At 43.0% G+C, this 25264-nt stretch overlaps 1 protein-coding gene across 1 annotated transcript in view; it reads left to right on the top strand.

Annotated features, from left to right (window-relative positions):
* The window catches only part of hcn2b (hyperpolarization activated cyclic nucleotide-gated potassium channel 2b), a 33622-nt gene extending 13500 nt beyond the window's left edge, over window positions 1-20122 (top strand). The window contains exons 4-8 of the mRNA XM_034531726.1: window positions 1089-1307; window positions 10657-10803; window positions 11978-12218; window positions 15978-16142; window positions 18249-20122. Of these exons, the coding sequence (XP_034387617.1) occupies window positions 1089-1307; window positions 10657-10803; window positions 11978-12218; window positions 15978-16142; window positions 18249-19192 (1716 nt within the window). The 3' untranslated portion in view covers window positions 19193-20122. The remainder of the gene's footprint in view (window positions 1-1088; window positions 1308-10656; window positions 10804-11977; window positions 12219-15977; window positions 16143-18248) is intronic.
* Window positions 20123-25264: the final 5142 nt, after the last annotated feature.

The raw sequence follows: 25264 nt of genomic DNA, 5'->3' as shown, positions 1-25264 counted from the left end.
ACTGAGGCCGGAGTGTTTTTAAATGTTCTTGTTCGTCTGATATATTGCTTATCATAACTGGCTTCAGGGTGGCAGTGAGACACGGACAATTACAGAGTGTCGCCGTATAGAAATAACATCGCAGCTGGAGACGATGTGACCTTTAAAGTCTGCGAACCGTTGTTTAAGATGACGAGGTCCAGTTTTTATCTCCTTTGAAACCAACAGATATGAAACGTCGAGCCGGTGTTCTGGTCGCCTGATGCAAAGTACCTTTTAAAATCTCATTATCTTTCCTTGCCGTTCCTCCTATCACCTCTCTCAACGCACCTTTTTTTTTTTTTTGGCACCCTCTGGCCAGTACGTCCTCTTTTCACCCCCCTCCCAAAAAAAAACCCAAGAAAAAAAACAACCCACAACCAAATTTGAATCTCAAATGAAATGCAAATGTTCCTGGAAAAAAAACAAAAACACAAAGCAGATACAAATCCAAGCAGTCAATCAGTGACTGAAGGCTCCACTCGTCTCAGAGAGGAACAGAAGGAGAAAACACACGTGCAGCGCGGTGAACCTCGGACTGTGTGTGTGTGTGTGTGTGTGTGTGTGTGTGTGTGTGTGTGTGTGTGTGTGTGTTTATGATGAATCTAACATGGGAGAATTGAGTGTGTGAGCACCAATCAGAGGCAGACTGGAGGAGGCAGCTCTACGGGCTCCTCATTTACACTTGCTTATTTCATTTTTGTCCTTCTTCTCCTACTTTGGCCGAGACGAGGCGAGGCTGCTCACTGATGATGATGATGATGATGATGATGATGATGATGATGGTGATCAGGCTCTTCAAACAAACCTGAAACAATTACCAGGAAATGAGCCGTGCACAGGAACGTCTTCAGCCCTCTCGATCTTTAATTTACTCTCTCTATCACCACTTCTGCCTTAACGTCTCAGGTCGTACGGTCGGAATCACTGCGGCGTGAAAAAGTACCGACATATATTTAAAAAAAAAAATGAAAGGAGCTATTCCACGAGGACACAATAACACGGCTCTGTTCCTCGTCATCCTCCCCTCACTTGTTGTTTCTCCTCCGTCTCTCTCTCTCCCCGAACAGAACGACTCGTGGACCGAGCTCTACTCCTTCGCCCTCTTCAAGGCCATGAGTCACATGCTGTGCATCGGATACGGGAGGCAGGCGCCGGAGAGCATGTCGGACATCTGGCTGACCATGCTCAGCATGATCGTCGGGGCCACCTGCTACGCCATGTTCATCGGCCACGCCACCGCGCTCATCCAGTCTCTGGACTCGTCCAGGCGGCAATACCAGGAAAAGGTAAAAAGGGGGCGTGTGGCTACTTGTTGGTGTCCCGTGTTGTTTCACTGGACGGGTACTGCTTCACAGCTCATGGTGATGCTTTAAAAAGTCAGCTCTACCAATGGAAAAGCAAACTACTTATCCCGAATAGCGTCTAGACACTCTGGGATAATGCATGTGGTGTAATCCGGGTTTGTCCGTCCCAGTAACAGCCTGCAACACGGACATTTGTCTGTTTAAAGCATTTTAATTTAAAGTTACTGTTAACTGCTTATGAAACAGTCTCAGTTGAATGACTGATGAGTCTATATGAAGTTAATGGGACCGTCAGCGAGAAGATTGGCTATTTCCATCTAGTTAAAATATATAAAATCAGATATGCTGTTAGGTCCACTGGAGGGAAGGAGGGCAGGGAAGAACCAGAACCAGGACTGAGGACTCAGGTATTGCCAAAACCTATGTGTTAGATGAGAAGATCTCATCTTGTCTCATGTATTTACGTTGATGCTCGAGCCTGGAGGCAAGTAGCTTAGCATAAAGGCTAGAAGCAGGCGACAACCTGGCTCTGTGCAAAGTTTAAACAAATACACCTACTTTCACCTTTTAAAGCTAATTAATTGGGACACTTTCAATGGTGTGAGCTCCACCACTGTATTGCAGATATCTAAGAAAACCCTTTAAACTAAAAACCCTTTAAACTAAAAACCTGATCAAAGCGCCCCTGTTTTTAAAAAAAGCCACGGAGTCAGCGGTGCTCTGCGTCTTGTCCGTGTCCTTAGATCCCGATGCGCGACGGGGGAGATGTCTTATGCTATCTGTCACACGTACGCATGCATGCAGACACACACACACACACACTTCAGGGTGAGTGGTCGAAGCTTTGTTGTTCAGGTGAAGCCTCTGGCACGGCGTTTAGAACAAAGGGCCGATCGGGTTCACGTCTCTCTTATTGAGTCATACGCCTTCATTGCTTTGAGGCTTGGTTGGGCATCATGTTGAATAGATAGACATGTCGCGGTTACTTTCTAGGTAACCGAGCATACTGCACTCCGTGTATTACCGTGTGCGGTGGCCGCAGGTCAATGTTGTGTTAGTGCCGTTGGCGAAAGATAAAGCGTCATTTAAAGGGTCGGTTTACTCAAAATACACCTTTTTTTCTTCGTGCAGCCATGAAAAAAACAAAGGTGAATGGAATTGACCTTTTGCTGAGTCCCTCTCGAATGCGGACGGGGCCAATCACAGCGCAGCATCGTAGCAAATGTTGTGTAGTGGTGGTACCTCTGAGAGGTTGGAATGAGACGCACGTTTCTACATTAAAAAAAAAACCTTTGTGGCTGCAGTTGGCTCCATGGTAACGGAGCTCTGACAGCTTGATGCAGTACCAACACTGTCCACTGACTGGGACGCACTGATGCTGAACCTTGAGATAGCAATTTTCTTCTTTTTTTTTTAAACAATTTTTTTTTTGTAATTTGGGTTCTACTTTATGGGATGTTAACCTGAGACCCTCAGACAGCGATTGTGGTTTTCCAGTCAGCGGCCTGACTTCCTGTAGACCGCCGTGCCCAAAGAACCCAGACTCCCTAATTCAGTACCATCTTTTCAATCCACTTCTCAAAATACATTTGCTTTTATGTAATCGTCTTTTGATCCTGCCACTTTTTTTTTAACCTTGTGTTAATTTCCACCATGCATTAATTATTTTTGTATCATTTTTTTTTTTAAAGTTTATTTTTCTTTTGATCATGTTTTCTATTTTTATATCTTCACGTGTGTTTTCATTCTTCATTAATTTGTTCATTATTATTTCCATTCTTGCCTTTTATGCTTTTTGCTGTAATTAACTTTGCAAACTTTGTTAAGTTAAGTGCCATTTTCAAAGTCTCTCATTTCCTTATTATCTTGAATAAATAATGATTATATTAACGGGTTGCTGTGAAGTAGTGTTAGGCCAAGACTCGATCCATTTATGAAATACGTAACATTTTGCCTGACCTGATGTATTATATTAATTTTATATCCCTAGATGGCGCCTTGCTAGTCTGGCACATACACCCAAAAAGTGAACAACTGAGCAAAATTGGAAGCATCCAATTGGTCTGACTTCATAAACCTTCATGCTCCTGACCCGTAAGACGTTGACCAACACTCGAGCCAAATCTACCCGTAAAGGCAAAGCCCATTTCACCATTTCAAGTTTTCAAAATTGTAATTGGTTTCCAAGTTTGGGGCGTGTTTGACATTAATGCCATAAGTCTAAAGGACGTTAGAATTGAGAGAAGGGTCAAAGCGAGCAGCTGAGTCTCTGCTGGAGTGTCTGTTTTGTGTCGGTTTGCATGTCGCTGTACTCTGTCAGTGGTGTGACGTCTGCAGCAATCGGCTCCTGACGCCAGTCGCCGCGTTCCTCTTCCTCCACGATGCTCGGCAAGTGAAATAATGAACAGAGTGACGACTCCCCCCCCCCCCCCCCCCCCCGCGCCGCCAGGCTCGAAACCCAGAGCCGCTCACCCTATCATGCTCCCCTCCCCCTTCCCCGTGACTGTTTGTCCATCATTAACCGGTGAACTTAACCACGCTGCACCGCCGATAACAGACTGGAGACGCAGCTATGGGTAGAAACTCTGATTCTTTGTCTAAGATAAAGTGAATGAATGCGAGGAACTGCGCGGCCTTGTATTGACACAGCAGAGAAATGTCGTAATCGCTCTGAGCTTCGTCTGCATGGGAAGAGCTCACTGGCCGAAGAGAGAGAGAGAGATGGTGGATTTGAACCGTGTTAGACAGAGTTTGCTGGTATTTCTTTCTGCTTTATCGGAGTGGTCACATGTCGTTTTGGTTAGCGTTGGTTAGTTTGTGTTGAGGAGGTCTATAGGGACAGGAATATGAAGAGAGATTTTTAATAAGAGACTGTGAAGCAGTGATTCTGACGCTCAACTTTTTGATCACACGGTTGAATTGTCAGTGTTTGTGTCCGCTTGCCTTCACATTACTACAACTTTAAATGAAGCTGCTCTTTATCTATTATTTTTTGGTTAATTCCCCCATTTATTCATTACTTTTAGAGAATCATTTCAGCTATTTATCAATCTACTTTTAGCTAATTATTTCAGCTATTTGTCAGTATGCTTTTAGCTAATTATTTGGTTATTAATTACTTAACTAGCCCGTTTATTCATTACCTTTTAACTGATTAGTTCTCATCCATAACTTTCACTATTTCAAGCATTGCTGCATTGTTTTTAAGGCATTTCACCCGTTTGTACATTAATTATTAACGGTTTTCACCATATTCACGTATCACTACTTTAACCAGACCTTTAGGTAACCATCTCTGCTCGCTTGCAAAACTAGTTTTTATGACAAATGTACACACCAGTTTGTAATATCGTGTGGAAGGTTGTTGTTTTCCGCCCGCAAAAAAAACCCTGCAAATATCCATGCATGTATTTATTTTTAGGAACGCCCGCAGACAGCAGCAATGAGGCAGTGACAGCAGCTCAGCGTTCCCCTCCTTCACGTTGAGGCGTCCTCCTCCCGCGTTCCTCTCCGCCCGTCTCCAGCTCCCTCGCTTGCTTCGCCCTTGACTGTCGGGCAATGCACCATCTGCCAGCGGACACTGCACATGGTCGGAGGGCATTAGCCATTATGTAACTCCGCTCCCCCTCCTCTCCTTATCACTTCCTCTCCCCATCATGAGCAAGTGTGACTGAATATCGGTGAGTGGAGGGAGACGTGACCCCCCCCCCCCCCCCCCCCCCCCCCCGAAGGCAACCAGAAGAGTCGCCCCCTGATGGCCATGAGAAAGAATGCAATTCTAAGGCGCTTCAGCATTGCCTTCACTCTTTTTGAATCTACCACTGGGGGCGCTAACGTCATACATTTCTTTTATTCTTCACATAGTAGCTTTAAAGGGGCCTTTCAATAGGCCTATTGCACTTCCATACAGCTATAGGAGGTCATCAGTTACACTGAAGGCTCCACACTTTCATCCCTGTGGGTCAAGATCCCCAAAACACTGAATTCTACAATTCCCTTATTGGAAATCCACGCATAATTTAGCATTAATTTGTCCAGAAGTCTATATCACAGGCTCTTTTGTTCCCAATTGGCCAAACCATGACAATAACTGAACTTGTACTTACAGATTTGATGGACATCTCTCTGTTAATTCCCTTTTTTGTAGACCCTTTTTCCACAATCCGCAACTTTATTTGAATAAACCCTCTCCGTCCACATTTTCTCCCTCATGTTTGGTCCCTTTTGTACGACGAGAAATCGATGTGAGATAACGGCATCGACTTGGATTAACGTCGTCGGCGCGCTTCACAAAGAGGGAAAATCTCTCTTGATCACAATCGGGACGCATCGCGCGTTTTATAACGTGGACATTTTTTTTAACTTTCTGTTGTAGTCGTGCAATAGTTATTGTACAGTAGGAGATAAAACACACACACACACACACACACACACACACAGGACGTGTCACATCCTGAGCCTTGACGTTCAGTGACATGGCCCATTAATTGGAGGGCCAATTCAATTTCTCCCTTCCCTCTGTGGCAGCTTACAGTGACAGCCATGCATCACGCTCGCAACCTACCAACGAGGGGCTTTATGTCCCATAAAAAAAAAACTCCCCTCCCCTCCCCTCCCCCCCCAAGCTAAGTCGGCAGACCGAGAGGAACAGATTGGATTTCAGGAGCGTAATGCATTTGTTAGTTTTATACAAGTAGCCGACTGCAGGAGGCTCTAAGTCCGGTCTTATCTGCATCCCCGGCCGCAAAAAAAAAGTTTGATAAATAAAACGGACACTGCATTATTAATGTAATACGGGGGGAGGATAATATCTGTGACATTGTGTTGGGAATGAGTGGAATGCGGGAAAAATAGTTTTGAGACTTTCCATCTTGGAGGGGTCAATGTTAATTTAAATCTGGCTAACAAACACGGGGATTGGTTCACATGAACTGGGTTCTTCAGTGGGACTCGTTAACTTCCAGTTCAGGGTCCCTTATTGTTCCCCTTTGGAACGTGACCATGTGGTGGATTTCCAAACTATATTTTCTTATAAGATATTTCCCTCTCAAGAGAAATTGTTGAATATTATAGAGCTTAACTGAAAGTACGAGACATTGTTTATCATGCACTGGTATTTTTGCTTCCATATAATGTCTAAGAAAACATCCAAAATACACATGCAGGTGTCTGTTTTTCTCACTTTGTCTATTAGCGGCGTAGATTTCTCCCAAATTCCACCCCAAAGTTATCATTAGATTATGCCTCATTTTCATATTTAAACATAACATTTTTAGAAAAGGTGTTACACAACAAATAATTGTCTAAATGTAAGTATCTATTAGTTAAAAGTGTTACCCTCTTCACCTGAGGGGTCTTCCAGTGAGCAGATCTTTTAAAAAAAAATGTTGTATTACTTTTCTTGACTACTAATAACAATAATGCATTTTTATTTATATAGTGCTTTTCGTGGTACTCAAAGACACTTTACATAATTATAATAATAATAATAATAATTATAACATCCTAAAAGCAAAAAAAAAGAATAACTAAGATCACAGGTAAAACAAATGGTGAGTTTGTCAGTTGCTCGGACCCTAATAAATAAAAATAATAAGAACACGGAGCAAACAATCTCACATTTAAAAGCAGTTCTCAACAGGCGGGTTTTAATGAAAGATCTTCTTCAATGAAAAGAGCGTCTTCATTGTTCCTGTCACACGGCGAATGGGAGAGATTTTTGTCCATTTCTGTCCTGAACAATTTGATGAGAGAATTCAGATTGTTGTCCGGATGACGTGTTTACGTTCAAGGTGTGTTAGAAATGTGCAAAAGGTGGCCGATTGTCGGGTTGTGGCCCCCGAGGCAATTCATCGAGCCTGAAGGAGATTGAGATTAAAATGACATAAGAAAGGAAAAGGATGCAGTTAATTGAAAGAGACTTCCCTAACACAGCAGCTGGATTTTCACGATATATCACAAGATCAACGCGATCTTGGTTTCATCCAATCACCTGCCCGGGATTTCTTTTGGGTTCCATTGACTGGGTTTCCTCGGATTGGTTCTGTGTAACAAAGAGATCGGGGAGAGGAATAGAAACAGTTTGAGGAAAATGTGGGATGAAAAGCCGGAAGAGATTTTAACAGATGTGGATTTAGTCTAAATGGAAATGAAGTTTTCCTGACACACAAAGAGAAACGTTGCTCTCTTCCACCAGCGGTTGCCATTGTTACACAACCCTCAAGTTTCCTCTTCTGTAAAAACCATATTATGAAGAGAAAATCCTACTGTATGGAAAACACATTTAATGATGTGCTACCGTGACAACCAGTTTGTATAAAGGATATTGTGATTGGCCATGCGACCCCGGGGTCAAGCCTTCATCTCCTCCTCTAACCCACATGTCCACCGTACAGCTTGACACGGGACAGGGAGTCACCCTGACCTTGACCGATACGATCAAGGTCATTGGTCCTCCACGCAAGTGTGATTGTCTGGTCAACGCCCACAGGCAGGATCCTATCAGCACTCTGGATGATTAAAGAAGTAGATCTCGTCTGTACACACAGACACAGACGCAGTTCTCTAGTGGGCTGTTTACTCACCTCAGTTAACACTTGAGTCTTTTTGAAGGTTTATTTTGGCCAACCAGCAGTGAGACGCACACGAGTGACACTCTTAGAAATAAAGGTGCCAACTAGAACCATAAAGGGTTCTTCAGCTTGTCTCAGGAGGAGAAACATGTTTTTATTCCAGCTAGAACTTTTAATATAAGTAGGACCTTTTTATAAAGGGGGTTCAGAGGGTTCTACCGACAACTCAACATGAAGGTTTATGCCTAGACCCATCTGGGAAAAGTTCTACCCAATGAGAGGGTTTACAAAGAACCCTTTTATGGTGTAAGGGTTCCATCGAAAACCCTTCTAAAGCTGCTTACACAAATCCACCCAGGGGGTTCTAAGGCACCAATAACTCTTCTATATTCTAAAGGTTTCATCAAGAACTGGACCCAGGGGTTCTACTGAGAACCCTTGTTATATTCCAATGGTTTCATCGAGAACACATCGCTGTCAACGACCCTTGAATAACTTCCAAAGAGGGTTCTTTAGTTGAAAAGGGTTCTTAATTGAACCCTTGAAAAAACATTTCTTCAAAAAAAAGGGTTCTTCAAAAGCAAATTGTTGTGGGTAACCTCGGCCCTTCAGGAAGAACCCTTATTTCTAAGGGTGTCTCCGAGTCTCTATGAAAAAAAAAAGGATGTAAACTCTTCCTTTTTCCTCCATATTGCAGAGTAAAGCGTATAATTCACATGATTACTCGTCAGATTGTCTGGAGGCGTCTGTTTGTTCCTTCTTTTATTTTATTTTCTTTTCTTTTCTCACCATGTCGAATGTCAACCGAGCTCGTTTTTGAAAAAATCTCATTTTTTTTCGGCAACCTTTTTTTTTAATGCTCTTTGACAATTTTTGAGTTCCTCCAACTTATAAATGAAAGCAAAGTTTAGTTTTGTCACATTCAGTCTTTTTTTTTCTTTTCTTTCCTCTTATTTTTCTGCTGAGGTTAAAGCAATGAAAAATTGCCAGGCGCGACAACAATAACTTCAAAGGCGGAAAGAAAAACAAAATTATGACCGACGATTAATGTAGACGTCGCAAATCCACAGGTGAGCTGTAAACAACGACGGCTTCGCTCGACGCGGCGCAATCAATTTATTTTTTCACCGGCAGTAAGTGTTTACTGAGAACAACTTACATAAGCGTCACGTTTGAGCTGCGATGGCGTATATATATATATATATATATATATATATATATATATATATATATATATTCTGGTCTGGAGGTTCGTCCTTGTCCCTAGTCTTGAAACCTCGTACTCATCCAATTGACAGTTTATCCCTCAGAGGGATGACTCACACTACTTAACACTAAGGGAGTATTGATCACCCTTTAAAACATCTTTGGGTCCATAAAAGCTGATTCATTTCTGCCTCTATTGGTTTTCTTTTGTCGGGTAGTGAATGTTTGCTTGTTTATGGCTCCACTCTTGAGGCATTATGCTTTTTTGGGGTTCCTAGTGGTCAAAGGTCAAAGGTCACCTAATGTCCGCCCCATTTAGTGAATGCAATATTTCAATCTTTTAGGGAACTTCTTCAAATTTTGCTTCTGCGTCCACTTTTGACTAAAGGAGGAACTGATTAGATGTGGGTGGTCAAAGGTCAAAGGTCAAGATCACTGTGAACGCGATATCTCAGGAACTTCTTATGCTAATTATGACACAATTGTCCAATTGGAGAAAAATTACGAAGTGATGACATTTTAAATTGCAACATCGTCTGGGTTGCGGATGGCAGACAACCTTGATGCTGTACTTGTATATTATTTCATCAGGTACCAGTTGTTGTATATTGTATAAATATTGCATATTTCTGGGGGCGCATTTGCTGTTCATGTAACAGGAAGTAAACCGCTCGTTTCAGGCGTCATCTCGTGGCCATTTTCACCCTCAGGAGGCTTTCGTTTTGTGTGTGTGTGTGTGTGTGTGTAGCTTAAGGGTGTATTCTGTGTTTACAGGAATGTGCCATCTTCCTGTTATGAATTTTAAAAAAATGAACGTAACGGTGGCGAATATGTTGACGGTGTGAATCACGCGGGTGGGCGGACACAATCTGCTCGCAGCCCACCGCCCCGTTTCAGCTTTTAAAAAAAAAATAAGTTTATTCTTTCTCGTCGCATAGTTACATATTTATCAATTCTAACATAAACAACAAACATCTTCCTTTCTCGGAACACTTACCCGAGTACACAAATGCCCCCCACTTAATTATTTACATGATGTATTTAATTTTTTGTTTTTAATTAAACTTCACAGAAGAGGTTCCAGAACAATAATACATATATTTAACCCTCGGACAAGCTTCATTATATGTTTCTGTACATCTGTCCCTTCAAAATAAAGCATTTAGTACGGCGAGAAGGAGACTCGCCGTGGTTGTACAGTAGCGGCGTCTTTCTTCCCCGAACACAGTGGAGCGTGATGAATCCTCGGGGGCTTTAACAAAGCCGTCATGTTTCCTTAACGGCTTCATCACCGTCTTCCTCCCAGAGCGATGGAGGTATAAATGGGTCACGGGCATCTTCATGTTTGCAGAGCTGTACGTCTCATATGTGTTGTATCTATATGTTGTAGTGTAAATGAGAAAAGAATAAACCTCTCGAACCTTTTCCCGTCACAACTGACCAAAGAGTTGGTGAGATTCTGATTTAATGGATTTGTGCGTCTCCTCGTCTCCTCATCTCCTCGTCTCCTCGTCTCCTTCCTCTCCTTCCTCTCCTTCCCCTCCTTCCTCCAGTACAAACAAGTGGAGCAGTACATGTCGTTCCACAAACTACCGGCAGACTTCCGACAGAAGATCCACGACTACTACGAGCACCGATACCAGGGCAAGATGTTCGATGAGGAGAGCATCCTGGAGGAGCTTAATGAGCCTCTGCGCGAGGTATGAGAACACACACACACACACACACACACACACACACACACACACACACACACACACACACACACACATATTAATTGTTATGCTCAGCTATGGTGCTTTGTCTGTATTGATTTACTTATCAGCTGTTCTTAGGAAGAGGAACTGCGAACTTAAACATCTTTCAGCAGCTTTCATTGAAAAATAAGTAGTTTTTAATAAGTAGACAGGAACAAATGGGTTTAAAGTAAGTTTCACATGGACTCTGTGTTGCCACACACCTGAGAGTTGGTTTTTCCTGCTGCCGGGGAACACAGATTACAGTCAGCGAGGTCCTCTGGCTCCAAGGACGGCTCAGAGTACGACTCAGGCGACAGCAAGTGAAGAGAAGAATACGGAGAACACTCTAATGAGCAGTGGCAGGGTCGCTCAAGGTCATTACAAAGAAATAGTGTTTTTATTATCCGATTATCTAACCCCTTTTATAACATCGAGCTTGTTCTCTGAATATTACCTACAATTCCTTTTTCCAAATATAAAAAACTACTTTATTTCTACTCTACTTTATTATGTTCTATTCTACTCTATTATATTATATTATGCTCTATTCTACTATATTTTGCTCTATTCTACTATATGTTGCTCTATTCTACTTTATTCTGATATATTATACTGTATTATACTCTATTATATTCTATTTTATTATGCTTTATTCTACTCTATTCTACTTTATTATGTTATATTTTAGTATGTTCTGTTCTATTCTACTTTATTCTGCTCTATTATATTATATTCAGCTCTATTATATGTTATGCTCTATTCTACTTTATTCTGCTCTATTCTACTTTATTCAACTATGTTCTGTTCTATTTGTTTATATTCTACTCTATTCTGCTCTATTCTACTGTTCTGTTCTATTCTTTTGTTCTAGTCGACTATTCTACTCTATTTACTATATTATACTCTATTCTGCTCTATTATTATTATTATTATTTTCATCCGACAGGGTGAAATACAATATAATAAAACTGAATAGGATAAAACTAAATTAATCGTGACAGTTCTAGTTGTACAAGTTGTGAAAGCAGAACAAACATGACTCTAAATCTTATCCCCTATTTCAACGGGTTGTTCCTTGTGATGTTGTAATCCACCGATTTGAGTGACACGCCGTCCACTTCCTGTTCAAATCTAGGAGATCGTCAACTTCAACTGCCGTAAGCTGGTGGCCACCATGCCGCTGTTCGCCAACGCCGATCCCAACTTTGTGACCGCCATGCTGACCAAACTGAGGTTCGAAGTCTTCCAGCCGGCAGACTACATCATCAGAGAGGGGACCATCGGCAAGAAGATGTACTTCATCCAGCACGGGGTGGTCAGCGTCCTCACCAAGGGAAGCATCGGCATGAAGCTCATGGACGGATCCTACTTCGGAGGTTTGTCACTCGGGAACACCGCGCTCTATTCTGCTCTATTCTTCTCTATTCTGATCTATTCTACTATGTTCTGTTCTACTCTTCTAATTCTGTTATATTCTATTATGTTCTGTTCTATTCTACTATGTTCTGCTCTACTCTTCTCTATTCTGCTCTATTCTACTATGTTCTGTTCTATTCTACTATGTTCTGCTCTATTCTACTATGTCCTGCTCTATTCTACTATGTCCTGCTCTATTCTACTATGTCCTGCTCTATTCTACTATGTTCTGCTCTATTATTATTGTTATTTGTTTCATCCAACAGGGTGAAATATGACATAATAAAACTGAATAGGATAAAACAGAACATATACAAAATAATGTTAGAATCATCAAATAAAACATTGATGTTACGTTACACAATCTACTCTATTATTTCATATTCTGCTCATAGCATAATACAATAGGTCAGAATTATTCACACGTTGAGTCCGTTTATAATCCAGTAATATCACAGATGTGGTTTTACTATTTAAATAATATTTGTAGCGACAAGCAGTTGAAGAAAGACCACGACATTTTAGCTGGACTTTTGGTTCAGTCTGTCCTCGCAGCCCCGCCCCCAATCTGTGGTCCGTCTCTGGCTGTGTGGAAACATGCAGCGCCACACAGACGTGCACACACACACACACACACACACACACGCACACGCACACACACACACACACACACACACACACACACTGCTCTTTTTAAAGTCTCGTGGGTTTATGGTTTTGACTACATTGCTGAACACCTGGTGTCCTCTGCAGCAGGCCAGAGTTCACTGGCAGTGATGTTGATGTGCAGGCTACACCCACACACACACACACACATCACTCATCCAATTAGTAACAGCTAATTAGCCCAGCACATCGCAGATGACGGGGGGGGGGGGGGGGGGGGGGGGGGGGGGGGCAGGCAGGCATCTGTAATGTCAAGCATAGATGTTTCAGAGCCGTCGCTGCCACCGAGGAGAAAACAGTCGTGGGCTCGGATTGGAGGGACAATATGGTTCCTCCACCGCAGTGTGTGTGTGTGTGTGTGTGTGTGTGTGTGTGTGTGTGTGTGTGTGTGTGTGTGTGTGTGTGTGTGTGTGTGTGTGTGTGTGTGTGTGTGTGTGTGTGTGTGTGTGTGTGTGTGTGTGTGTGTGTGTGTGTGTGTGCTTGTGGTAAAATCCCTCAATTAGTAAGTAGACGGGGGCGGAAGGCCGAACACGACCAAGCTCGGAGGAGCGATGAGAAACACCAGCTCCCAGAGTTGAGAACACGCCACATCATTATTGCCATTCTGTAACGTCTGTGTGTCGCTATACTTTTTCTCGGCTTGTGCACGTTTCTCATTAAAGCCCATTATTGTATATTCATACTTAGAAAGAGGCGGAGCTCTTTCATTCATTCAGTAAATTACTGCTTGAAGCTAGATTGGATTTGTTGAAAATATTGAAAACTGAGTTTTTTCAGTTGCACATTCACTGCCGTGATTATTAGTCTGAACTGCCAACGCTTTTGCTAGTCTTATTCGTTAATTAGATTGCATTAGTTATGTATATGTAGTATATGATTATATGAACTAGAATCTAGATGATTTGAATAAGGGAAATAATGCGTTTATATGGATACCAGAAACAGAGGAAGGATAAGGCAATAAAATGGAAAGATCCGATGCGAAAGGAAAAGGTTATGGCAGTCATGAAATACTCCTAATATTCTGTATTTGTCATCATATTTGAGGTTTGACATGTTGCTCTATGGTTTTTGAATGCAGCCCCGGAGGTTTCACTCAAATATTATTCTCTCCCTGCACATCCCACTAATGATGCTATAGCGACATGTAAATGATGGTGTTATGTATAAGCAGAAAGATCCCAAGGGACAATTTATTTTTAAATAAAAAGGACGTCTGTGGATTCTGAGAGCTTTTCCACCGTTCTTATTAAAACTGGAGTATAATGCTTACAACTTCACTTCTCATCTCATTGTTCAAAGGAGTTAATCCGGTCCATCACCACCCCACAGTTTTACCTCCACAATGCAGCAGAGCATCTATCCATCTATAAGCGTGGGTTTATTAATCATTCATCTACAGGGGAACTATAAATCCTTAATCAGATGGGCAGAAAACATGCTCACACTCAAGGTCACACTTAAGTAATCTCTGAATGAAAAGCAGCTGCGTCCTGACTGGTCAGTGTGTGTGTGTGTGTGTGTGTGTGTGTGTGTGTGTGTGAGAATGTACAGTATCTGTTTTAAAGAGACAGTGTAGTGTTTACATGCGAAGGAGGACACACTAATAGTATCTGGCAGTTGTGGCCTAGATCCTTCCTATTTTATTTTTTGCCCTAAAGCTAAATTTGGTAACGATAGTACAAAAAAAATGTTGCTCAGACAGTTTATCTGTGAACGCCTCCTTTAAGTGCTCCACGTGGCTTTTGCAAAGATTCCACCAAAGGAAAACAACCAATCAGAGCCGAGGAGTCTCCAACGCAGCTGTCAATCACTTGTGAGGAGTTTGAGACGCCCTCGGTGCTGATTGGTTGTTTCCCCTTCGAGGTGAGGTAGCATCTTGCAAATGCCATCAGGAGCTCCAAAAGGAGGCGGAGAGACCTGATTCCACTTATCTGTCAGGAGGTAGAGACAGTTTGAGCAAATATGACGTAACGTCATTTTTTAAATAAAAGATACCAACTGTAGCTTTAAAGAAAAAGGCACTTATCTGCTCTGTTAACGGGATAAAGAGGAGAAGATTAGCTTAAAGAGAAACCGCTCGCTTGCCATCTGACTCTCGTCAAAAAAGCAAAGTAGCTCATTTTCCTCAATGAATCTATTATTACTTATTAAAAGGCATGCACAGGTTTGTGTGTCAGTGTCTGCGTTTCCCCTCCACTTCCTGGTGCGTTTGCTCTGTGCAGCTGGAGGCGATTCGGGCCGCGGCATTGAGCCTCCGTGCATGTTGGAGTCTCCCTCGCAGGGTTTCGTTATTCTTCTCCCTCTTCCGACAGAGAGTCAGGAGGAGGTCGACCTTTCGGGCAGGAGAAGAAAGAAGAAGAAGAAGAAAAAAAAGAGGGCATACGGTTGTCAAGACAACAGTCGGCCCACAGAAGAAGAGGAAACGCTAGAGAGATAAAGATACTCGGGGAAAGGGGAACAACCGAATGTAATGAAGCTTAGCTGCACATCTCCAAATATAGAGTGCGCTTCCTTCACACGTCCGTCTGCGCTCTGCCAGGGCCGGAGGAAAGACTCCCATCGGGGGGGGGCAACCTACAGTGGTGTGATCTGTCTGCCTGTGATCTGACCGTCTCTTCCCCCCCCCCCCCCCCATCACCAGAGATCTGTCTACCTGTGATCTGACCGTCTCTACCCCCTCTCCAGAGATCTGTCTACCTGTGATCTGACCGTCTCTTTCCCCCCCCCCTCTCTCTCCAGATATCTGTCTACCTGTGATCTGACCGTCTCTTTCCCCCCCCCCTCTCTCTCCAGAGATCTGTCTACCTGTGATCTGACAGTCTCTTTCCCCCCCTCTCTCTCCAGATATCTGTCTACCTGTGATCTGACCGTCTCTTTCCCCCCCTCTCTCTCCAGAGATCTGTCTACCTGTGATCTGACCGTCTCTTCCCCCCCCTCTCTCTCCAGAGATCTGTCTACCTGTGATCTGACCGTCTCTTTCCCCCCCCCCATCACCAGAGATCTGTCTACCTGTGATCTGACCGTCTCTTTCCCCCCCCCCCTCTCTCCAGAGATCTGTCTGCTGACCCGCGGCCGGCGGACGGCCAGCGTGCGAGCCGACACGTACTGCCGCCTGTACTCGCTCTCCGTGGACAATTTCAACGAGGTGCTGGAGGAGTACCCCATGATGAGGAGGGCCTTCGAGACGGTCGCCATCGACAGATTGGACCGGATAGGTAAGACCGCCATGTGGCCTGTTCGACTGAACCAGGACAGTCAACTTTATGATGTATTGTTGGACATGTTAATAACCATAAAGCATGATAGTGTCGGTATCTTTTTAAACGGGGAAAAACAGCAACAACAGCGAGGGGGGAAATGATTGTTCGTGGCTTTGACGAGAGCATATTATTATTTTTTTTAAACGTTTAATACATCCTAATAATCGTGCAAATCATCCTTTACACCCAGGCCTAATTCATGTGCGATTTAGTCACGGATGATTGGCGTTGCGTCCGCAGGTACGGCGTCTTCGTCTTCATAAGCAAATGAGTCATTCGCGAGATGAATTGAGACGTATGAATTCATTCAACTCGACGTCTCGTGTCAAAACTCTGCGCTGCCTTGACAGCTGTGATTCTCTGAATGAGGCCGACGGGGAGATTATACACGGCATGCGAATCATTTTTATTATCTAGTTTCTCGAGTGTTAAATCTGTCGCTTCCAGGGGACGTTGGCCATTTTGAAAACAGTTATTAAATAAGTGTGACACTTATTTAATATCGTGGCAAAAAAACGCTGAGCAGTGCGAGTGGTTCTGTACCTCTGCACAGACGTCGTTTTGTCTTCGCCGAGCCTTCAGGGTCCCCTCGCCGACGAGTAAACACAAACATGTTGTTGTTCTTCACAATGCAAACAACGTTCCCCTCCCATCATGCCCCCCCTCCCCCCAGGTCAGCGGTGTCACAGCCCCCTGTCACATGGACACACTTCACATGTTTACAAAAGCCCTGCATCTACCACCTGCCAGCTGTTGCCATAGCAGCCAGATTCCAGACATGAGCAGCATTCAGTCAGCAGGCTCACATATTTGGGGGGGGGGGAGACATGCCATGCCTACTTCAGGATCAAACCACCGACCAAATATTCCCCCTGTGAAGATTATAATAATGTGTTCCTTTGTTGGTAAAAAAAAAAAAAAAAAAGACATCTGGATCCTTCCCACTGAGGACTATCAGTACCCATGTTAAGAATATAAATGATAAAATACACTTGCAGATAATGACAAAAGCTTTGTCCAGTGCGTATATATTTTTGCGTTACTGTTCCCTTCAACCTCGTAAAAATAAATAAGCGTGGTCGCTTGGCCTGTTCCCTTGTCAGCGTGTCAAAGGGCCATCGGAGCGTTATTGGATGCCACCTATACCATCTCTTTGCCATCCAAATAGGCTCCGCCTCCCTTTCCTTCCAGAGGAGAGACGCACTCTGGCGGGTCATGACGTCCGAGAGGGAGCGCTTGTGAAAGTGACTCTCTGCAGGTCTTCAGACGCAGCAACACACTCGTCTTACTTACCCCGACAGCGGCGAGAGAAAACCCCCCCCCCCCCCCCCCGGGGGTTCGAACCTCACCGCTTCGTGACGCACACTCGGTTAGATGGGATGTTTGTCTCACACACTTCCCCTGTTGTGACGCCTCTCTCTATATATCGGCCATCAACAGGCTTTTTTTTTTTCCAATTCCCATTTTTATTTTGTATTGCCCGATATGACACATTACCCTCACAGTCTGTAGAACTAACATCATCCTCCGTCCTTGGACCCTCGGATAAGGGAAAAAAAAAACCTCTCCAGATTAAAAACCCTTTAACGAGGAAAAGAAATTGAAGACACCTCAGGGTGAGCAACTGAGGAATGGATCCCTCTTCACGGATGGGCAGAAGTGGCAGAAAAGAGAGTGCATCATCTAAACACCACAGACATAGAGGCATAAATAAACAAATGCTTCGGCAACAGACTCTCTCGCACTGTCAGTACTGAGGTAACTCTGCAAAAACTCTTTCCCCATATCCTCATATCAGGGAAAAATATAAGGCTCTGTATCTCTCTCTCACACTAGATCTGTGTGTGTGTGTGTGTGTGTGTGTGTGTGTGTGTGTCTGGAGAAAATGTCAGATAGTTCCACATATAGGCTACACTATCCACCGTAGCCAGAAATAGAATAAAGGATGACGGTAAACAGTGAAACTGCTATTTTCCGTGTCTAGTAAAAAGTGAGCGAGAATAATAAAAAGACGGTGGGATAAAACTAGGGGAACAAACTTTGTCTCCTTTGTCATTGCAGGCAAGAAGAACTCCATCCTGATGCACAAGGTTCAGCATGACCTGAACTCGGGGGCTTTCAACAACCACGAGAACGAGATGATCCAGGAGATCGTGAAGTACGACCGGGAGATGGTTCAGCAAGTGGATGCGCCGCGACCGCGCGCCATGTCCATGACGCCCCCTCTCCACGGCGGGCTCTTTAACTCTCCGGGTCCCTCCGCACATCCGCAGAATTCGGCGATCGGCACTCTGCAGCAGGCCGTGGCCATGAACTTTTGCACGCCCTTGCAAGGGAACTTGATGGCGCCGGGGAGCCTGCAGTCGCCCAGGGTGGCGAGGAGATTCCAGGTGATGGAGAGCGTGACCGCCGCCAGCCCCGTTTCAGCCTCTCCTCTGCAGTCTCAGTTCCTCGCTTACGGTGCCTTCGCCAGCCCTCCTGTCCAGAGTCCGCTGGCACTCGGAGGACGGTCATTCCAGTATGGATCCGGTGCCCTCGCCGGTCCCGCCTCGGCCTCCCAGCTTTCTCTGGGCCAGCAGCACGTGGCCAGCCCCGCGCTCCAGCCCAGCTCACACAAGAGTACTCACTCCTTGCAAATGGGCAGTTTAAACCAAGACGCCAGAGCGCTGTCGGCCTCGCAGCCCTCACTGCCTCACGAAGGGGCGCAACCGGGCGCCCCGAGTCCCCCTCAGTCTACACGAGTCTCCTCCACTTCCATTGGACCCCCTCAGACCCCGTCGGGTCACACGGGCTCCCGGAGCGCTTTACCACAGAGGGTGGTGCTGCCCCATCAGCTGTCCTACCCCGTTGGGTCCCTGCCAGGTTCTGTGCAGAGTTTTGGGGCTGTCGCAGGGGGTGCAGGAACAAGTCCGGGGGACTCGGGACTACCCAAGAAAGACTCGATAGTGAGCCTACCGGACACAGACCACATCGTAATCAGATCCAGGCTATCCTCAAACTTGTGATCTTAATGAAACTCTTGTGGGCGAGTGACTCAACGAGGGGCTGGACTGCAGGAACACAGGGGGGCGGGGCTATCCGAATGTATGAACGTTGAGTGACAGCAGGTTAGAAAGTGTTCCGTGTGGCGACTTTTTGAAACTGCAGCATTGAGATGTTTCTCCTCCCAGAAATAGTAGTTTGCACAGTAGGCGTGAAGTAGCATCTTCTCATCTTTAACTCCTTTATTTACTGGATTCTAGTCAGCAACTTATGGTCATATCTGCTTCACCATCCTTCTCTGATATCAGAGGCCGGAGGTCGTTGGGTTTAACGACCACATTTCGACAGGAGGCCGCGAAAGAAGACCGTCTCACAAAAGCATCATAATCGTAGTTTTTCGGGACATTATGATGATGTTCATCTCGTGTTTCTTTGAGAATCCCTGTAGAGCAAAATTTGTACGTACTAAAATTGAATAACTATTTATTATCCTAATATGTTAAGCCATATTTTACCCCAGACGCTTGATATATGGATAACTGAGTATATTTATAAATCAAACTGGCATTTCTAAAAAAAAAAAGAAAAAAAAAAAAATATCTTGTTGGCCTAGTCGTCAGATAAATATGTGAACGACGACGACGAAGAACCTCCTTCATCCTGGAGCTACAGCTGTGGGACGCATTGCCTGGTTGCCAAGCCGATGTTTTCTACATGAAATATCTGCACGTTTGTTTAATTTAAAGCTGCATCAATTAATATTTTTATACCGACAGGGAATCAAATGACTAAGCTTAATGTGAAGGGAGTTGCTTGCAGTGAGAAGGACCCCTCAGCTCTCACGGAGCTTTGAAGCTTTTCTTTTTGTAGCTCAATGTTTCAGATCCTCTGTACAGTCCCTGACTTATAACTCATAAACACGGTTTCCAGTAGCAAAAAAAAAAAAAAAAAAAGCCTCCATAAAGATGCGCGACCCGTACATTTAACAAGTTAAAACAGACTGCATCTAAATGACGAGTAGATTTATGGAAGACTACAGGTGGATCGTCGAGTTGCTTGTGTTGTTTTTTGTTGTTGTTGTTGTCGTCGTCTGCCATAACAATTTGATAAAGTAATTATATTTCATGGTTGTCAAGCTTGTGTTTTTGTTTATGTCCCCCCCCCCCTCCCCCTCAAGTGGCCAGAAAAAAATAAAAAACTGATTAATGCAGCTTCAAGATTCACGATGTTAACACGATCCAATTAAATAAAAGTACACCTGACTACAAAAAAACACGTCTGCGTGTAACGGTTAAGGGGTTTATGGGATGTCGTCATGCGAGTAGTAACATGACCAGAAATTATAATTCACTGCCAGGTAATTACAAAAAGACCATTCAGAATCACTCATGAATGCATATTCTTTTGCTAACCTCTCCAGTCTCTCATATTTCTTGCAGCAGCAGTTTTTTTTTGTTGTTGTCACGATGCCAAAGTCATGCCGATAATGAAACTCGACCTTTTTTTATGTTTTGGGATCCAGCAGCCGAGGACGGAGCGGAGGCTTCGCAGGATGCATGTCATCAAACGCCTCCGGTAGAGCTCATCGGATATCGCAGATTTGTGTCCAAAAGCGTTATGAATTTCTTTCTCCTGGACGTGTCATTCTCCCTTCAGCCCGCCTCTTTAATGCCTGAACCATTACCGGGTAATGAGAGTGGGAATTGGAATCCCTCCGGTCTGTTGGGGGACTATTAATATTCTCCTTCGATTTGGATTTCATTATTCATTGCCAGTGGAGGAGTTCCTCCTCTGTGATCGTTTTGCATATTTTATTTTTTGTTTTACTTTCAAGTTGTTGTTATCCACCTTGAGAGTTCTGCACGGGGACAAAGTTGGAAGGTTTGTATATGTTATACGGTGTTTAAGAGGTGTTTTTTGTTGTTGTTTTTTTGTTTCACGCTCCAAATTATGCCCCCCCGTGGAAAATAATTAATATAGAGGCTGGTCGTGAGAATAGTGTTTCGCTGCAGTCTTAGGACAAAATAAGTTCATAGACATGTTTTATTTTTACTTCATCAGAAGGCCCACGATGGAGGGAAGACGGGAGAAAGAAACCTAAATCACGAGCAGATATTAATAACTGAAGTGCAAAGATCCATAACAGCCACACAATTTCAATAAAGTGAAACCAAAGTTAAATGTTTTTTTGTTATGCAAGTTTTTCAACATGTTAAGATATGAATGACTGATTCATCCTCACTGAACTCAAAGAGTAAATAGCACACTGAACATATTCAGTCGTTTCCACGGCGATAGTGGTGCTGATGGAGATGCAATATTTCCCCCTTTTGGATTCATTTTGTCTGTTTCTGGAGGATATTTTAAATGTGTGCGTCTCCGCTCATTGCTGACAATAACTTGATTGACATGGTGTGTGTAAACGTAATGTAAACCAGACTATTTATTTATTTAGCCTAGTTTACTGTAAACTGTAGACATAAAAAAGAAAATTGTTATATTTTATTTTAAATCTTTGACAAAAATGCATATTATAATCTGGTATGAACAGATATTACTTAATAATAATACGTGAGGTCTGCACGGGTTCTTCTGTTGTGTATTATTTATTTATTAATCTAATCTCCTGGTGCTGCTGTCTGACTTCATCCCTTTTTAATGCCGTCACAGTTTCTAATGAGCAAAGAACTCTGTCAATGCAACTTTTCTCTGTTTTTGCAGCTTTACAAACATATTTAGTGCTATATAGATATTTATTTTATCCTATAGAAATGTTACAACAAAGCAGCTGTAAGGGCTGATGGCTCTGGGAGTTCAGATGAATTCTCTCTTAATGACAAAACGACGACCACAGAACATGTTTTTATATACGAGCCGTTTCCGTATTCAAACAGGAAAACAGTACATTATCGTTTAATATCAAAACAGCAATCATTCAGAATGGGTTGATTTTTCCTTTACGCTTCTTTGTTGTTGTTGCTAAACTCTTTCCTCGCTTCCTTCAACCGATCCCAGATCTGCAAGTGACGCTCAATAACAAAAGAATAAAAACCAACACATACCTGAGCGCCACGTGGATGTAAGCCGAGGAACAGTCGCATCCCATAATCACACGTACCGCGCACAGTGCCGAGCATACACACCGTCGGCTCCACACGCATGTACAAAGAAAAAGAAAAGAAAGCTCCTCGCAAACATCAAGTCATTTAAGATCGACTGCAATACACGTCATAGGAAAATGAATCCACTGCTTCATGTTTCAGTAAATATTCTTGAGTTTGCATATTGGAAAAGCACAAAAGAGATCATGCTAATATATTGTTGATGGAAGCGAAACGCGCAATAAAAGGCGAATGTCTCCGCTTTCTGTTGGTCTCGAAATGATGTGTCAAAGTCACGATGGCCTCTGAATCTTTTGTTACTGATTGTTTACATTTAATATCCTCTGATTATCTGCCTGATTATTAATATATAAAAAAATACCCTTCAAACTCAGTAAAAGATTGCAATATTACGTGTGTGGTATAGTGGATTCATATGTTGTGTTTTTCGATGCTTACATTATGAAATGTGACCTTTCCTCAAAGCCTTTGTACGGGTAGTTGTCAATATTTTAGAATGCAACTGGTTTATCTCTTAATAAAAAAAATTTCAAAAGCCATTCAAAAATGTCTTAATGTTATTGTATTGTATGGCATAAAAATGTCAAACAAACTCCATAATATAGTTTATATTTACTGTAAAAAAAACAAATACTGAACATGCATGTTGTAGTTTATCTTAAAGAGTCATAGTATGCCATAAATATAGTCACTTTTTATGTTTATAGTTAAAAAAGTCATATACAGTTATAGTAGTATAGTTATAATAGTTATAGTATGCCTTGAAAAGGCATATACTATGTCACAGTATAGTATTCCATAAAAATGTCATCAAAAATGTGTGATAGAAAAAGTCATAGTATAGTATCCCACAATTACTTTTTAAAATAAGTCACAAGAAAGTTTATCATTAAAAGTAATTGTATAGTCTGGCATAAATAAAACAGCTTTTTTTTTTTACTATGAATGATACGAAACAATAAATGTGCCAAAAAAGGTAATAAAAAATTCAATGCCCTAAAAAAAAAAAATTTAATGTCATAACAAAGTACACCATAACATATGAAAAAGAAATAACAGTAATAAGTTATTAATAGCATTGAAAGTCATCCTCTAGCTCAGGAGGTAAACTTACCTGACATGAAGAATGTTCCAGGAGCCTCCTGCACTTCTGCATTTACTCAAAGAAACATTAAAACAACTCTGTCACAAACGGTTATTAACATAAGTTGTGAAACAGTGTTGTTATTTTCACAGCACAGAGGATCTGAAATCCAGTTTTATAATAGTAATTGCATAATTGATTAATGAGCCCTGTGACACTATTCTCTTTTAATTGCTGACCAATGACAAAATGTAATGGGGAAATTATCTTTTTAATAATCAAATGATCACACAATCGATAAGAAGGCATTTCAAGAGAGCCATTTTAGTCTAAGTTAGTGCGACAGTTTGCTGGATGTCTCAAAATGTGGAAACTGACGATACATAAAATGTGTAGATGCTGCTGTATATTTAGTACTTTCTGGGCATAATTTAATGGCTATTTTTTGGCACAGTATATGTCCAAACCTCCACAGAGCTATACATCTCCTCTGAATAAATATCCTAAAGAAACATGTTCACTTCCAAATGAAAACACAAATGTCATTTCTTTTATTTAAACGTCTAAATAAAACCTCTTGGCCACCCGTCTTGTAGTGAAGCAGCTCTGCACCAGATGTGTGTGTTTGATGGTTGTTCATCAAGCCATCACTACCTGTCAGTCAGAATAAAGGTCAAAGGAACCTCTCAGCACCACCTGCCCCCCCCCCCCCCCTGCTGACAGGGAGCTGTGGCCCCACTCCGCTCCCCTCCCCTTACTCGGGCCGCTGAGTGCCGGCCACTCGAGAGCCCGCGGGGCAGGAGATTGAGCCCCCTGCCAGGTTCCCCGGGCCTGAGTGCCCTCGGTGGGAGTGAGTGGTGGAGCTATCGAAGAGTGGCTTCGAGGCTCCGGCAGATAGCGACCGGCACGTCCACGGTGACCACGGTGACCACGGCAACCACGGAATCATATCAGCAAACATTTCATTACAATGGAGAGGAGGCCATGTTCCTCATATTCGAGACAAAAAAAAAAAAAGACATTCATGAAAAGCAACAGAAATCGCACCAAAAATATTGAGCTGTAAACCAAACCAAGGCACCAGTGTGTGTGTGTGTGTGTGTGTGTGTGTGTGTGTGTGTGTGTGTGTGTGTGACCTACTGCATCAGGAAGGACCCCAGAAATGGTTCTCAGTACTTTGCCAGGTTTTTGTCGGTTCGTGGACCGATTTGTATCAAAACGATAGCGTAAGACGTGTTAGAGGTAGAACACTTCTCAGGTGAGGAGTTGAGATTAAAACTAAGGCCGAGTTTAAAAGGGGGGGGGGGGGGATAGATTTGGCGGTTGGTGAAATCCAATTGCGAGAGTCTCTCCAGGTTAAAGATAGGTTTTGGAAAATCTGAGCTTGAAGCTTCTTGAACGTGGAAATAACCTCAAGTTCCACTTCCTGTTTATGAAGGATTAGGGCCATCAGTACATCCCCTCCCCCCCCCCCCCCCCCCCCCACCCAGTCTTCATCAGCAGCAGCAGCCAGCCAAGATAGTCTAATAAACAAAACTGTACTTTTTAAATAAAGCGTTACATTTAACAGACTTTTAACTCTTAAAATGAAGAAGATGGCTGTCAGAGAGAGACGGTAAAGAACTAAAACATCCCGTCAGCTGTAAATCTGTTTCTAACTGCACAGTTTGGGATTTAAAGCCTCAATCAGTCAAAAATGGTGACGGTGGAGGGCTCCTCATAGATAACAGAGTAATGTAAAACAAAACAAGGCCAAGGTAAATCAGTGTGTGTTTTTTTTTTTTTTTTAAAAAGGGAAGTCAATAATTTCATTTTCTTGTCAGAAGGGCATCACCCATTTTCTTGCACTGTAGATTTCCCCCGAGCCTAATACAGAATCCTCATCAAAA

Source organism: Cyclopterus lumpus, chromosome 4, assembly GCF_009769545.1.
Source record: "Cyclopterus lumpus isolate fCycLum1 chromosome 4, fCycLum1.pri, whole genome shotgun sequence".
Lineage (NCBI taxonomy): Eukaryota > Metazoa > Chordata > Actinopteri > Perciformes > Cyclopteridae > Cyclopterus > Cyclopterus lumpus.
Note: the sequence above shows the minus strand (reverse complement) of the source record. Positions and strands in the feature narration are given on the sequence as shown.